The sequence below is a fragment of the Drosophila santomea genome, chromosome 3R (assembly GCF_016746245.2).
Source record: "Drosophila santomea strain STO CAGO 1482 chromosome 3R, Prin_Dsan_1.1, whole genome shotgun sequence".
Lineage (NCBI taxonomy): Eukaryota > Metazoa > Arthropoda > Insecta > Diptera > Drosophilidae > Drosophila > Drosophila santomea.
In genome coordinates, this window is record NC_053019.2 from 18,820,267 (window position 1) to 18,835,127 (window position 14,861).

The 14,861-nt window shown below is 42.7% G+C and overlaps 1 protein-coding gene across 4 annotated transcripts; it reads left to right on the plus strand.

Annotated features, from left to right (window-relative positions):
• Window positions 1-368: 368 nt before the first annotated feature.
• LOC120451612 (myb-like protein P) lies at window positions 369-14,510 on the plus strand. 4 transcript variants are annotated; one of them, XM_039635452.2, is made up of 13 exons: window positions 369-724; window positions 4,483-7,280; window positions 10,204-10,355; window positions 10,419-10,553; window positions 10,709-10,966; window positions 11,031-11,370; window positions 11,429-11,515; window positions 11,576-11,726; window positions 11,787-12,096; window positions 12,160-12,259; window positions 12,470-12,652; window positions 13,047-13,190; window positions 13,782-14,510. In XM_039635452.2, the coding sequence occupies exons 2-13, from the start codon at window positions 4,675-4,677 to the stop codon at window positions 14,212-14,214; spliced, it is 4,899 nt and encodes a 1,632-aa protein (XP_039491386.1). In that variant the 5' UTR covers window positions 369-724; window positions 4,483-4,674; the 3' UTR covers window positions 14,215-14,510. The 4 variants fall into 4 exon arrangements, with proteins under 4 accessions (XP_039491386.1, XP_039491385.1, XP_039491384.1 ...); XM_039635450.2 differs by lacking the exon at window positions 12,470-12,652 and having other exon boundaries at window positions 375-724; window positions 4,483-5,689; window positions 5,756-7,280; XM_039635448.2 differs by lacking the exon at window positions 12,470-12,652 and having other exon boundaries at window positions 375-724.
• The last annotated feature ends 351 nt before the right edge of the window (window positions 14,511-14,861 follow it).

Genomic DNA, 14,861 nt, shown 5'->3' on the forward strand with positions numbered 1-14,861 from the left:
AAATCGGTTAGCTTTCATTTTCCGGCATATTATTGCCCCAATCCCAGCTGCTGATCCGGAAAATATTTGCCTCTGCCACTGTGCATGTTTTTCCACATTTATGGGTCAACTGATGCTGCCATTCCCGCTCCATTTGTGTGTGCAACAATTGAGATACAAAACGAATCCGTAGGTTAACCGATTCCATTTGCCTGATGCCAACTGATCGACGCGTCGAGTGGAGACCGGCATCCAAAGTCTATCGATAGCGTCGACCGAGCGACAATTTTCCTCAACGGAGGCAGCAGCAGCACTTTTCCTCGCGGAAAATGATCAGATACTTTTGCAGTCGTGTACCGTTTGCTGAACCGTTTGGAACGCGAGCGCCGTGCGACGAGCGGCATTGTGAAAAGTGAAAAATGGTTTTTCCGCCCTGGGCAGTCGATGCGCTTGGGACGCCCGAGCATGTGCCGTTGCCTGTCAGCGTTTAACAAGTGTTTTCCCCCCAGTTTTCCCTCAGTTTTGCCCCCCAAAACAATCGCATCTTTAAACAACTTGTGGGCGTGAGCCAAAGCGGAAATGAGAAAATTTAATTTTAACAATTATTAATTGTCATGCGGTGTCAAATCAAATTGTGCCTGTGTGTTTTCGTGCTAATTGCGTAAATAATCTCTTGAAGTAATTACCTCACATGACTCAAGTAAGCTGCAGCTTACACAAGTACAGTCGATTAAAGTGCCTTTAAGTAAGTTTTTCCCCGAGAAAACTGCTTTGCATATACTTAAAATGAAAATAAACATAATTCACAATGAAATCTGATGATCAATACTCATTTTAGCGGAATATCTAATGTGTAGTAACTTGTGTATAGTAACCTAATGTTGTTAATGTATATATCTTAACTGCAAACTAAATAAATACCTATTGAAAACATTACTTTAAAATGAGCTTATGTGCCATCACTTTGGATACGTATTACATATTTGTTATTGTTTGGGCTTCTGCTTTCCGCTGAGATACACTCGATTAACTCGCTCAACACCTCAAGGCGTTCCTGTCGCAATCAATTTCTGTCGCCTTTCTGCATTAATAGTTTCACTAATTTTGAAATTTATTAGATCCCCTCGCCGTGGCTTACATATCTGTTTTATGTGTGTGGTAAACAGTTTTTATCACCTCCACGGGCAGTTTTGGGCTTGCAAACTGTTTGGAAAATCATCAGAGCGGCTAAGCAGAAAAGCAGACAGACGGGCTAAAAAATCTCTCTCATCCGAAAAGGCTAGTGAAAATATTAACCCGTCCCTGGGCGACGGCAAATCTCTGGCCGGAATGTTTTTTGGATCCGCTGCCTCATCTGGCTGATCTCTGGCATCAGTCAATGTCAGTTGGCCCAGTGCCAGGTCGGCTGTGTGGGCGGCGACAAACAAACAATCGTTTGGCTGTGGAAATGTAAATAAATGTGGAGTGGAGTGTGGGGAAAGTGCTCGAAGTTGCTGCACCTTGTGGCAAAGTATCTTGTATCTATGTATCTGAAATCATGACCACATTTGAAATTGAGAGTACTGCACCTTGTGGCAAAGTATCTTGTATCTATGTATCTAAAATCATGAGCACATTTGAAACTGAGAGTACTTCACATCCACCAATCTTCTTCTTTCGGCCAAGATGCGTGTGATGCTAGACTAGAAAAATCATTTTCAAGTGGATTTTGTAGCCAGTCTTTTTAACACTGAACAGTGCGTTTCATACAGCAGTTAGCTTAAATACACAATTGATCTAGAAATGGTTTAAGTATATCATGGAAAAATATACCTTTTAAACCTTTCAAAAGTTGTTTCACATATGATCCTTCTCAGATTTGATAGTTGTACAGCACATACAAAAGCATCATCCATATAGACCCGAAACGCACTGTACAAATCCAAACTGTTGATATGTACTGCCATATATTTCTCGATTGCTAACACATGTTCAAGCGACGACCAAGCATGCAAAATATTTATGGCATATTTTTTGTTGGTGGCATTTTTTGTGTCAAATTACTTTAATTTCTATTAATTTTTTCACCGCCTCCAACGCGACGCACGCTCGCCAGAAATATAAATATTTTAACACATTTTTTTTATCAAGAATTCTTTAATGGCTTCTATTGACTGAGTTTTTGGGCCTATGGACTGGGCATTGGCATTGGCCAAGTGCAAAATTTATTATACATTTATCATTTGGGCACCACTTTTTGTGCCTTTTATTATTGCGTTTCTGTTTTGCTTCACATTGAAAATGTTTATAATTTTTGGTTTGCTTTGGATTTCTGAACTTGTGCAACAATTGGCAAGAAATAAAATGTAAATTCAACAATGATATAAAGTCGGTGCCATCTGGTTGAAGGCTGTAAACTTGAACGACTTGCGAAGTGGGTCAGTGTTTCTTCTAACACAAAAAATAGAGGAAATAATTATATTTATTGATTTGGAGTGATTTTGATCTTCCATATAGGAATTTCCATTTCATACCCATTATACTTGACTGCATCATTTCCGTTTCTGAATTTCGTGCCAAAAGTAAGAGCGTCATGCACTTGAACAAACCAGATCTTTCCATCTTTTTTATTTCTTGCCAGCACCTTTGCTCAATTCCCAAAATGTTGATCATTTGGAGGCGTTTGGTTTTTATCTATATAAATTTGAAAAGGAAAAAAAATCGCAAATATGTGCAAATTGCGCAGCTGTCTTTTAATGCAAATTGTTCTCAGAAACATTAATTTCACTGTCGGCTTTCCTGGAATAATTCTCATTCGTTTTTTATGGAAAATCCTATTATTCAATGCCGATTATTCCATACATTTTTGAACTTTTAATGAATTTTGACCTATATTTCATGTAATTAAGCGATACAAATATTTAATTACTCATTAAAAGTCAAAGGGAAATTAATTAATTTGTATATCTAAGCTGGCTCATCTATAAATCTTCTCAAACATCAATTACAGTGATCTGGCGCCTGATTTTCCTCTTCATTTTCATTTCCATTTTCAAAGTGACGTCAATGAGAGGCCCTACGAGAGGCATTTTCCGTATGGTTATTTATAGTTTTATTCCGCCGATTTCGCTGCTTTGGAAAATCTGCGGGTCTGTGTCTTATTTTATTGCTGCCTATAATTGGTTCGTTTATGTGCGGAATGGCAGAGAGCATCCTGAACTTGAAATAGAGGCATGGCAAACGGGAGGGGAAACTAGAGGGGGGTTTCTGGTCATGGAGGAAGTTGCAGCAGGATTATGATGTTGTGCGCGGTGCATCGAAATTGGTCTATTTCTGGCCAGCTCGCTGCAATTTGAACTTTGGTTTCAGCGGAAAGTCTAATGACTCAAGAGCAGATCTTTAAAGGGCACTGGAAAAAACACACAAATCGTGAAGAAACTTATTTAGGGGTTGACGACATCTTTGCTTTACTTGGCATACTTTTAGGAGTTTACTTAAAAGTACCACATTAGCATTCGCATTTAGTAGGAATTTTACTTAATATAGAGTTAATTACTAAATCTTAAGACCTAGTATTTGAATCAGCAAATCACTTTATATAGAGTTCATTACTACTTATTAAGACATAATATTTAAAACATTTTACTAACCCAATTAGATGAATAATTTTCACTTTTCCATTGTGTTCATTTGCATGCTTACCTACTGCAATTAGCGATTTGTTGTTGCTCATCGAATGACACATAATGACGCATTGCTTGTATCTGTTGCCACTAAAGTATCTATAGAGATATGGTCTCCCACTTTCCATCCATCAATTAATATGCACAAGCAATTATCGAGTTTACCATATTCGGTATACTTAGTTTTGAGTGCCTATGCGCGCGTGTTGTGTTCTTCTGTAAAATAATTAAAACAAATTATGCCATGTGCCTACATAATACTGAAAAAAGAGTATGATTTTATTTGATTAATATACAAAAAAAATAAGTTTACTATAGAATTTAAACCTCTTTTGATTAAAAAATATTTAAAACTGATGCGAGGAAGATTTATTTTAATATTTCAGTTGTCAACCAGTTCAAACTTCATGTCTTTGTGATCTTTCATGTCTTTGTAAAGCCTTCAATTTACCACTACCTTAACTTACTAGCTCTTTTATATGTTTTGCCTTTTCTACACAAAGTTCTATTGCTAATTATTTTTTGAAGTGCACTAGTGCTCACACACGCCGCAATGTTGTTACTCGTATTTGTCCAGCATTATTGTCATCATCATGATAATCCTAATAATCATCATTGTGGCTGTGGAAGACTCATCACTTGGAGTGCCGACTGAGCGACAGTCGCAGTTTATCCGCCGACCAAGTCGAGTCAGTGAATCCGCCAAATCATATTTGTACATATATATTCACATAATACATATTATGCGGATAATATGCGGATAAACTAATTGACGACAATTAAACCGCCCATCCACTAAACCGCCGAAACTAATATAAAATTGTGAAAATATTTTCAACAGGTTGAAAGCATTTAAAATACAAATAAATTCGAAATAATTGCAACAAAGCAGCAACGATTTGTTTATTAAACGAAAAGCACACAGACGAGCAAAACCCCCCGCAAAAACGAAGGAGAATAAATGGATATAAAAATAAATTAAAATAAAATAGCAGAGGCAGCGGGAAAAACTCGCTAAGAGAAAGAGCGAAACATGTTCAATTTGCTGCGAAGATCGCGTCGCGGAAAAGCGCACAAGATCGTCGGCGATGAAGATGGCGATGTGGATGTGGATGTAGATAGAGATAGAGATAGACCCTTGAGATACAGTCAAATTGGGCAGATATCTGCCGCCGCTCAAAGAGCAGAAGAACCGGCGGTAAGAGCACGACGGGCGGTGATCGAAGAGCTGGAGGACTTTGCCAGCGACTTTGACAACGACAACGACACAAACAGCAGCATCAGCGGTGGCGACGAAGAGCGTTTAAAATTAGCAAAAACAGCTGCTAATGGCCGCTCCGACAATTTGTATATAAATAAAATGGGCGGCGATGGGCGGCGGATGGAGGTGGATGGGTATGGGACGTATTCCTCGGCCGCTGATCGAAATGCGGCTACCAGCAGCAGTCAAAACGAGGCAGCCAGCGTGATCGCGAGCAAAAGCTGTGGCGGTCAGCTAATTGGCACTATCGAGATTGAGAACGATATCGATGGCCCCACAACCATAACACATCGCCATCGACAACGCCACGAAGGTGAGCAGCAGAAGCGCCAATCCCTGCTCTCCATTGCCAGTTTCAAGTTGGCTGGGGGCCATACCAAGGATACTAACGAAACCGAGCCGAAAAAGCGTAAAACTCTGCAGAAGAGTCGCGATTTTCTAAGCGACATTTTCATGGCGCGTGGTCGAAATCATCAGCGTCAAAAGCAGCAACAACAGCAGCAACAGCAGCAACAGCAACAGCAGCAGCAACAACAGCAACAACAGCAGCAACAGCAGCAGCAACAACAGCAGCAACAGCAGCAGCAACAACAGCAAAAGCAGCAGCAAATTGCCGCAGTGGCAGCAGCCAAATCGCATAAAAGTAATGCCACAGACGTAATCGCCACCGCAACACACCTTGAAACGAACTCCGACCCCGCGCTCGCATCCACGACTACTTATCAAATGACTTTGGCTAATAATAGCCCAGAGAATAGCGGCCAACGAAGAGCGATCGAAGAGAAAAGTAAGCCAACTGGAGTGGAGAAGTGGCAAGAGAACCACACAACACAGAGTTTTCATTTTCCCGCAGAGAGCGAGCATTTTCCCCGACAGATCGAGCCGGAAAAAGAGCCGCGAGCAGCCAACATGCGTTCGTCTTTCATTCAAGCGGCAAACGTTGAGCGGCCAACAGCAATTGCCGAACAGCAGCAGCAACAGCAACAGCAGCAGCAGCATCCGCAGCAGCAACAGCACGGCGATGCAATTGCTGTTCTGCAGCAACATCTGGTCAGCAAGCAGCAACATCAGCAGCAACATCAGGAACAGCAGCAGCAACATCAGCTGCAACAGCAACATCAGGAGCAACATCTGCAACAACAGCAACATCAGGAACAGCAGCAACAACAGGAGCAACATCAGCAATCAAGTGACATAACCATGGGCCAAACCAGCGCCAAACCGAACGAAATCAGTTCGGCCCACAGTTCGCGTGCCAGTACGCCACGTGAGTTCCGTGAGTCGGTCGTGATTCCGCCGCAGGCGCCGCCGAGGCACCAAAAGTCACCGGAAGTGCCCAGAATCACGGTGGAGGATTGCAGTTTGCCGGAGGAGCAGCCGTCCAAGACGCCGGAAATATACTACGAACTAAATGAAACAGCGGAGGATACGCTGAACATCGAGGAACTGAACGAGGCGCATATCGAAACGCTGGAAGATGAGGTGTTCGCCACGGATATACCCGCTACTATCTATCAAAACTCGAATGGTCGCCCCTGGACGCGACTGAGTCATGTGAAGCTGGAGAATGTGCAGGAGGAAGCCGAGGATGAGGAGGAGCAGGAGGAGCAGGAGGAGCAGGAGGAGGTGGACGATGACGACGAGGCTGTGGATCTGGACTATGAGCCACATATGTCCGGCAGCAGTCAGTCGAATGGCAACTCGCGTCAATCGGCGAGCAGCGAACGCAGCGCCCTGAAAAGTGACTCCAATTTGAGCAGCAGTTATGCGGATTCCGGGATCGGGGAGCAGGAATTGAATGCACCACAGCAGCAGCAGCAGCAGCATCAGCAGCAACCACCGCAACCACCGCCGCGCAGCTCATCGCACATGGCAACCAACCAAAATGTGAACCACACCTTCATACGCGATGGCAACTCCACGGACTGCGAGGAGACCTTTCTGCAGTGCGACGAACTCGACGACATTGAGCGTTTCAGCGAGTTCAGCGAGCGATTGGTATGCATCGAGAGCATCAGTCTGCCGGATGTGGTTGTCGAGTCAACGACCGCCAATGCATCCACATCAGGAGCATCATCATCAGCAACAGTAGCAGGAACATCAACAGCACCATCATCATCATCCACAAGCACAAATGGCGGCGATGCGCAGATCAACATCAATATTGCCAATGGAGCGGGGGGCAATAGCCTGGGCAATGTGCACTTCATACCCATCCACGTCGAGGGTCGCAGTCGCAGCAACAGTCCCAAGCAACGCAGCCGGGACGACAGCTGTCTTGGCCAGGACATGGCGCCCAGCATCGAGATCGTCGAGGATGGCAGTGTGCTCAACAAGCCGGCGCGCCAGGAGAGTCCCTTCGACAACCAGGAACTCAGGTGAGCTACTTTTAAATGAGGGGGATATTAAATGGGATTTTAAAAATTGGTTCTGATTAAATATGATGAAAATCCATTTAATAACTGGGAGTTTCTTAAAAGAAACGAAATCATAAATGGCTTACAAGATCCATTTATTATTTCATTATAAATGTGTCTTGTATTAAAAGCACTATCAGTAAATCATTCTTCTTGAATGTCACTGGTGGCGTATACGTGATATTTGCTAGTCCAAGCAGCTGCGGCATCAAGTGCGGCGTATTTACTTAATCGCAAGCGCATGCCAACAATTTTGCCATTAATGTGGCACGATGCAGCCAATTTATCTTGATCTTTGTGTTATGGAACATGCCTTGTGATCTGGTTTCTCTTGCCGGGAAATCCATCAGCGGAAATTTCCCTCTCATTTGCTTTGTGGTTTTGCGTTTTCCGCCAATTCGATTTCGCGTCGAGTTTTCCAGTCAGGGACGACTATTTTTAAATGGATCGGAACATATAAGCTGTATACCCAATTTGATTAGTGAAATATTTTGTGGCATAAGCCAATCAAAGATTGGTTTAAAGACAACTTTTTAAAATGATAAAATTTTATTAGTTTCAAAAGAAAACTAAGCTCATTCGTTAGCAAAAAAGTTTAGAAGTGATTCGACTATGGATAATTTCCCTACACAAAATTCTTTGTGCAAATATCATATCTATAGAAGCGAACAGAAACGAATTCCTTAGAAAAGCCCACTTGTTTTGGCTACTGTCTCGCATTACGTATACGCAGTGTGAAAGGTGGCATTGTTTGGCCTTCGCCGATATGACAGATTATGACAGCCGTGCGGCAAGTGTCTCATAGCCAAATTGCGACAATTATTTGTACATTTTATATATTTTTATGTAAATGCTCGTGTTTAAAATAATAATAAACATTCGATTTGTGTGCAAAATCAGTTGAACACCAGAACGGGGGCAAAAATAAATTCACTTCGTCATTTCTCGTTTGGCTTTCGTTCGCGTTATTTGCAATTTTGTTGGCAACATGTTGGTCAGTTCCCACGCTCGTTTTTTGCGCACTCAGGCAGGGGGTATATCATTTATGATCTATAGTTTGAACTAGCAGTGTAGGATACTTAGGAAATACTTCGGATATTTGATAAAAAGTAAAAAGTCTTGTATTTATACCATATATAAACTTGTTTTAAACTTGTGAGTTTTAAATAACTTTAACTTCTAAACTGAAGTTCTGTTCTTAGTGCTTTGATTAAAGAGAGTTTTCTCAAATTTGAATATAGCTTGTATATACCTTAAAGTTCATTTTCCAGAGTATTCCTTGCCTCGACTTGGCTGATCTTCAGCTATTTCCCTCAATCATATTTTCCCATGTGCATAGAACACGATCTGCCTGCTCTAGTTTTATTCGCCTTGCTTATTTTAGGCGTTGTGCAAATAAAAAAGAGACAAGTAAATTTTGAAACGTTCATATTTAGAGCAAACTTGTTGAGGAAGTATATGGGATAAGATGGGGGCCGAGCACTTGTGGAATTTAATTTGGGTTGTTCTTGATTTTGGTGGATAATTGATTGGACATAAGGGAGGAGGAGGAGGAAGACGAGCAAGAGGTGGAAGCGCATCCTCCACTTGGCCAGCTAGCATTGAAAGATTGAGATTGTTTATTCCGCCGGCACATGCGGCGTATGCGTAATTTGCCTCGAATAAACTAATGGGCATCTTTCCCGAAGCTTCGGCTGCTGTTTCCTTCACTTCGCCACCAGTTGTTGTTTATCTAATCCCATTTAATTATCAACTTGGGCATAAACAACAAAAGAATCCAAGCTGGCAACTATGCATTTGCCTCGCAAAGTTCACAGGCACCGGCAGAGATGCTCTTGCCAAAAATAATTCAAATAACTTTCAATCTAAGTACACAAGTTGCATCTGTCCTTTGTATCGTATTCCCATCGTATTCTCACTCTCTATAACGCTGTCTATCTTTATCTCCAACTATCTCTACAGACAACACAGAAACGCGTGTCTCAAAATTTGATAAATGCACATTGTCTATACCAAAGTTATGGGACAGTGAGGAAAATCAAAATAATTTTCATTAAATCTATAAATCAAACAAAGTGGAGGGATTTGTTGTAGTGTAATATTAATACTTTATCTATGTTAAAGCTTCTTTTGAGGATCCTGCAATTACAATTGAAGTACTCTTTCAACTTTGACTTTCTGGACATTTAATTGATATTCCCAGTATCCCTTTGTTATCAATTTGTCACTAGTGAAACGCACTGTATTCCTAATAGAGAGCGAGGAAATAATAGAGAGTTGGCAAAATGCGCGAACAAAAACAGCGGAAAAACGTTGATTTATAAATAAACTTTGCGCATTTTCGCAGCAACCGAGAATCGACTAGGATAAATTCAATTAAAACGTATTTCATTATTGCGTTGAAAAGCCAAAACAAAACAAAGCAAAGCACAAGCCCATATATATTATATAAAAATGTATCTGTATCTTTGTCTACGTTCCCGCATCCGTAGCTATAGATCTCGCTACGTATTGTATCTCAACAAATTATGGTCGAGGAAGACGTTGGCAATGTCTTTACACCTCATTCACGTTTAACGAGCTTTTCCATTCAAATTACGTCAGGCGAATGTCTAGCTATAGGTAAAAAGCGCTGGGATATTAAAAATAATATAAAAATAATAATTATTATTATATTTCTGCGGTTTTCCATCTATTTATTTATACCGTTCGTGCTGCGTGCGCGGAAAACGTTTGTGATTCATTTTGTTTGTGTTGGGGATTATTCAGTGACAAGATTTGTTTGAAAAATTCGTCTGACAGTTGAGCTGTACTGTCTAGGGATTTATGTTTTTTTTTTTATTCTATTCCCACAATTACTCATCCTTCGCTTTTGGGTTCCCAGAAAGGAGCTGAAGCAGCAGAAGGCTCGATTCGCCAGCCAACTGGACGAGGCCCACAAAAATGCCAGTCAACTGGAGGCCAAGGTGGGCGACATGCAGTTCAAGATCCAGAAACTAGAGCAGGAACTCTCGGTCAAGCAATGGAATGTGGAGAGTAACTATCATATCATATGGAAAACATTTAGGGAGCCATTCAAATCATATCTTTTACTTTTAGGACTGCAGGGCGAACTGAGTGCAGCTCACAAGGACGATGAGTATGTGCGGAAAAAGCTGAAACTTCTCGAGGATGAGAAGGTCCACCTACGGCACAAATACAGCGAAAATCAAGATGAATTCCAAAACAAATATGGTGAGCATAGTGCTATTTATTTAATAAAACTATTATACAATAACATTTGTCATAATTCATTATCTATTATTTATGATGGCATTTATGGAGTAATTAATTTCCGATTATGAAGGCAATTTATTTGAATTTTTTTGAATTTTTCTCGTTTTTTTCAGACGAACTTGAAGCTCAGTACAACGAACTAACCGAGAAGTACAAAGTGACGCAGAGCCTGGCCAAGAGCCTGCAAACCCAACTGGCCTGTGCCCAAGTGGAGGCCGAGGAGTGGCGCCAGCAGGTGGAGCGGATCCGAGCGGATCTGGAGGAGCAGATACGCATCCTGAAAAACGCGCTGGACAACTCGGAGGCGGAGCGCAAGATCTGCGAGGACAAGTGGCAGAAGGAGTTCGAAATGCTCAGGACGCACAATCGAGGTGAGATTTCTATCTATAGATAAAATATAAATATAATATTTTAAATAATTTATAATCGATTAAGAGCGCGAGGAAACGCTGATGACGGACTGCGAGTGGCAACTGCGGCAGATGCAGCGGCAGTGCAAGGACAAGACGGACAAGTCCAACTACGAGCGGAAGCAGGCGTCCGCCAAGGCGGAGGAGCTGGAACTGGAGCTGCAGTCCCGGAGGAGGGAGTCCGAGATGCTGCGCACCTGCCAGGCGCAGGTGAACTCGCTGCGGGGCGTGGTCAGCGAACAGGAGCAGTCCATCCAGACGCTAATGGACCGCATCGAGAATCTGAAGGGCGATCTGCAGTCGGCCAACGAGAATCTCGAGGCTCAGATCGAGGCGGTGCACAAGATCAAGTATCAGTGTGATAAGTGGGTACAATTCGGTGTTATCAAAGGGATTTACGACTAATGAGTATGCCACTTGCAGTGCCATCTATGACAAGGAGCGCCAGATGATCTACAAAATCGATGAGGTGCGCAATGAGGCGGCCGCCTTCTGGGAAAACAAACTTTAGTAAGTCAAAAGTCCTTTTTATATGTGATGTATGTAGAGTGAACATTGATTTATTTACAGCACAGAGATGACAAGACTGACAAATGAACTGGAGTCCGTGTATGTGGACGAGCGCCGCGAGGCGTTGGACAAACTGCAGAACGAGCACATCGAGGAACTCAGAGCGCTGACCAACAGATACACCGCCAACGAGGAGGAGCTGCGGGCTGAGGTGAGCTCATACTAACTACTATACTAATATAACTTAATTAAAATATATACTTTTATATAGATTGATGATCTGCACGAGAATCTGGAGCAGAAGAAGCAGGACTTCCTCAGCCTGCGCGAACGTTCGGATAACGCGCTGCTCCAGACGCGAATGCATTTGGATAAGGCCGATCGCGAGTACCAGAATGCCATGTGCCGCGAGGAGGATCGCCGCGTGGAGCTGGAGGAGCGGCTCCAGAAGGAGTTCGTGGCGGAGAAGGCCGAGATGGAGGAGAAGTTCCGCGAACGCCTGGGCCAGGTGAAGGAGGAGTTCGCCAAGGAGCTGCAGCTCTCCACGCAGGAAATGGTCGAAACACATCGAAAGGAGCTGGGTAAAGATAACAATTGCTATATATATATAGCTCATGGATTATTGTAAATATTCCAATTGGCAGACTCTCAAAAGGCCAAGTTGCAGGCGGAGAAGGAGGAGGCGTTGCAGGAACTTGTGGAACGACATCGCGCGAAAATGGCCGCTGCCGATGAACGAATCAAGTGAGTGCTTGCAATGTGGCATGCCCCACCTAATAGTGCCCCTCCCCCCTGACCGCTGCTCCGTATCAAATTGCCCGAGGAAACGACACCATTGGCTTGCATTGAATGTCTGCATCCTACTTATTTGCATCCTTGAACTCGATCCATTATCACATGAACTCGTATTCTGTTTCTCTCGTTTCTCTCATTTCATTTCATTTATTGGATCAGCATGGATCAGCGTTTAGGTCCAACGACAGCCTCTCCAGCCCTGTGGGCGTTCGCAAAGGGGGCGTGGCCGTATATGCCCACACTATATGTGCTTTATCTGACCATGTCGCCGCTGATCGCCATCGCATGCCTGGTGTTCAATATTGTCGCCGTGATCTATATCAAATACCGCCACCTCCTAGCGCGCCAATAAAATATTAATATCATCCCCTTCGTTTCACGCTTCAAAATGCTCCTTGATTTCAATTCAAACTCTGGGTATATCATCGAAAAACCTCCTGTAGATTGTAATGTCATGTCATGTTTGTTGTAAAGTTGGGAGGAAGTAATTATCTTTTCTGGAATGCAGCTTGTCACACGTTGTCCTTCTGGTGCGAATCTCCTAATTATTTACTTTCTTTTTCTCGCTATGTGTGTGTATCCACTTCAATCCACCACCCACTCTATATAACCTGAATAACCCCCACCCGATTCCGAATCCGAATCCGATTCTGCATCCGCATACGTATCCGCGCATCTGTATCTGCATCTGTATCTGCATCCGTATCTGCATCTGCATCCGTATCTGCATCCGCAGCGATGTAGAACTTCGGCACCAGCGCAATCTCAAGGACCTGAAGGCGGCCTACGATGCCGAGAAGGCGGCGCTGGACAAGCGCGACATCAGCAACGCCAACGAGATCGAGCAGCTGCATCGCAAGTGCCGCTGCCTGACCAACCTGTAAGTGCCCCCAACCCCCAACCCCAAACCCCCAAAACCACCCACCAACCAAACCCACCCACTTTCACCCCAAGGTCGGAAACTTAAGTCCAAAAAAAGATGAAGTGAAGTATCAAGTGAAAGATGAAGTGAAATTTGTTCTATGGAAACATGATTCTGTTAGTTATTGTTTAGGTAACATTTTAGAAAACGTTTTGAATTTTGGAAAAGCTATTATATAGATTTATAGATAAAGTATAAAGATAAAGTATAAACTATTGCACTATTTCTTACAATAATTTACTTTAGCTATGAGGTTGTATTCCAGAATATTAAGAACTTATAAAACGAAGTACACAATCTAGGAAATTGGATTTAATTACTTATAAAACGAAGTAAATAATTTAGGAAAATGGATTTAAGAACCCGACCCGTAACTCTTTATATCTTTACCCCAAACTTCAAACTTATCTTACTTTTGCTTGTCCGTGTTGTGGGATGTTGTACGCCAACTCAGTATCCAGTATCCGTATCCGTGTCCGCCTTGAATGCACCATCACTACATATTACTATAGTAAATATTGAAGAAGCTTTGAAATCCTTTTTCCGCAGATTCGAGGAGATGCGCATGCGATACGAGCGGCGAGATCCTCGAGCGGAGGATCTGCGTGAGATATCCGAGTTGAGGACGCGCTGCGAGAGTCAGGAGCGGGATTTGTATGTGCTGACCGATCGGCTGCGGGAAATGCAGATACAAATGTCCGAGATGCAACAGAATGGGGAACGCAAGGGGCAAGGTGGGAAGGCGGTGAAGAAGCCGCCGCCCAAATCGATAGCCACCAGCTGTGACGTCATATACGAGGAGAACGAGGAGCGGGAAACGCCCGACAAGGAAAATGGTGAACTGGAGGAAGAGGAGGAGGAGGAGGAGGAGGAGGAGGTGGAGCAGGAGCCCAGCGACACGGAATCAAATCACACGATCGAGGTCAATGGAAAATGCGATCGGATCAACGAAGATGACGCCCATCTCATCACCGCCGTGTGATCGGTCAGATCTTCTATAGATATACATATATCTATATATATATAGATCTTCCAATTTTGTGGCTGTATTCTTCGAGATCCCCAGGAGTGGATGTTCCAGGAGCAAGGATGTGTGATCCCGGGTGCTTTGGTGTGCTTCATGTGCTGCCCTCCGTATCGCTGGATGCGGAAACCGACCCACTCAACCAAATCGCTCAAAGCTTGAACTCATAAAAATTGTAAATGAAATTTCTGAATTGGTTTCTGAAACCGCTAAAAAAACAAAAGGAACGAATAAATGTACATATTTTTAATTAATTTATTGAGGCATATATTTATTTAATGAGAAAATCAAAATGTTTATTGCTGGTACTTAGCAGCTGTTAGCTTAACAGATGTCTAGCGATGTTAGGTCGAGAGAGTAGCGTGTGAGAATTTAGTTCTTAAGAGAGGCGCATGCGCTCAGATGTACTAAAAGAACTAAGCTCGTCGATTTAGTTCGGATTTCAAATATAAAAAAGCATTTGTGGCGCGGCTTAATTTAAATTACCAAGGGCATTTACTACTACCAATTAATACCCTTTTATATTTAATAATATAAAGTGCATACAAAAAAATTAAATACATTTTTGTGCAACATTTGTTTTTAAAAAATCCTAAGTTCGAAGC

Excerpts from the sequence above, each read along its gene's own strand:
- LOC120451612 (XM_039635452.2), top strand. The coding sequence starts at position 4,675 with ATGTTCAATTTGCTGCGAAGATCGCGTCGCGGAAAAGCGCACAAGATC. Across the intron at positions 10,554-10,708 it reads TGAATTCCAAAACAAATATG|ACGAACTTGAAGCTCAGTAC; the intron begins GTGAGCATAGTG and ends CGTTTTTTTCAG. Across the intron at positions 11,727-11,786 it reads AGGAGGAGCTGCGGGCTGAG|ATTGATGATCTGCACGAGAA; the intron begins GTGAGCTCATAC and ends ACTTTTATATAG.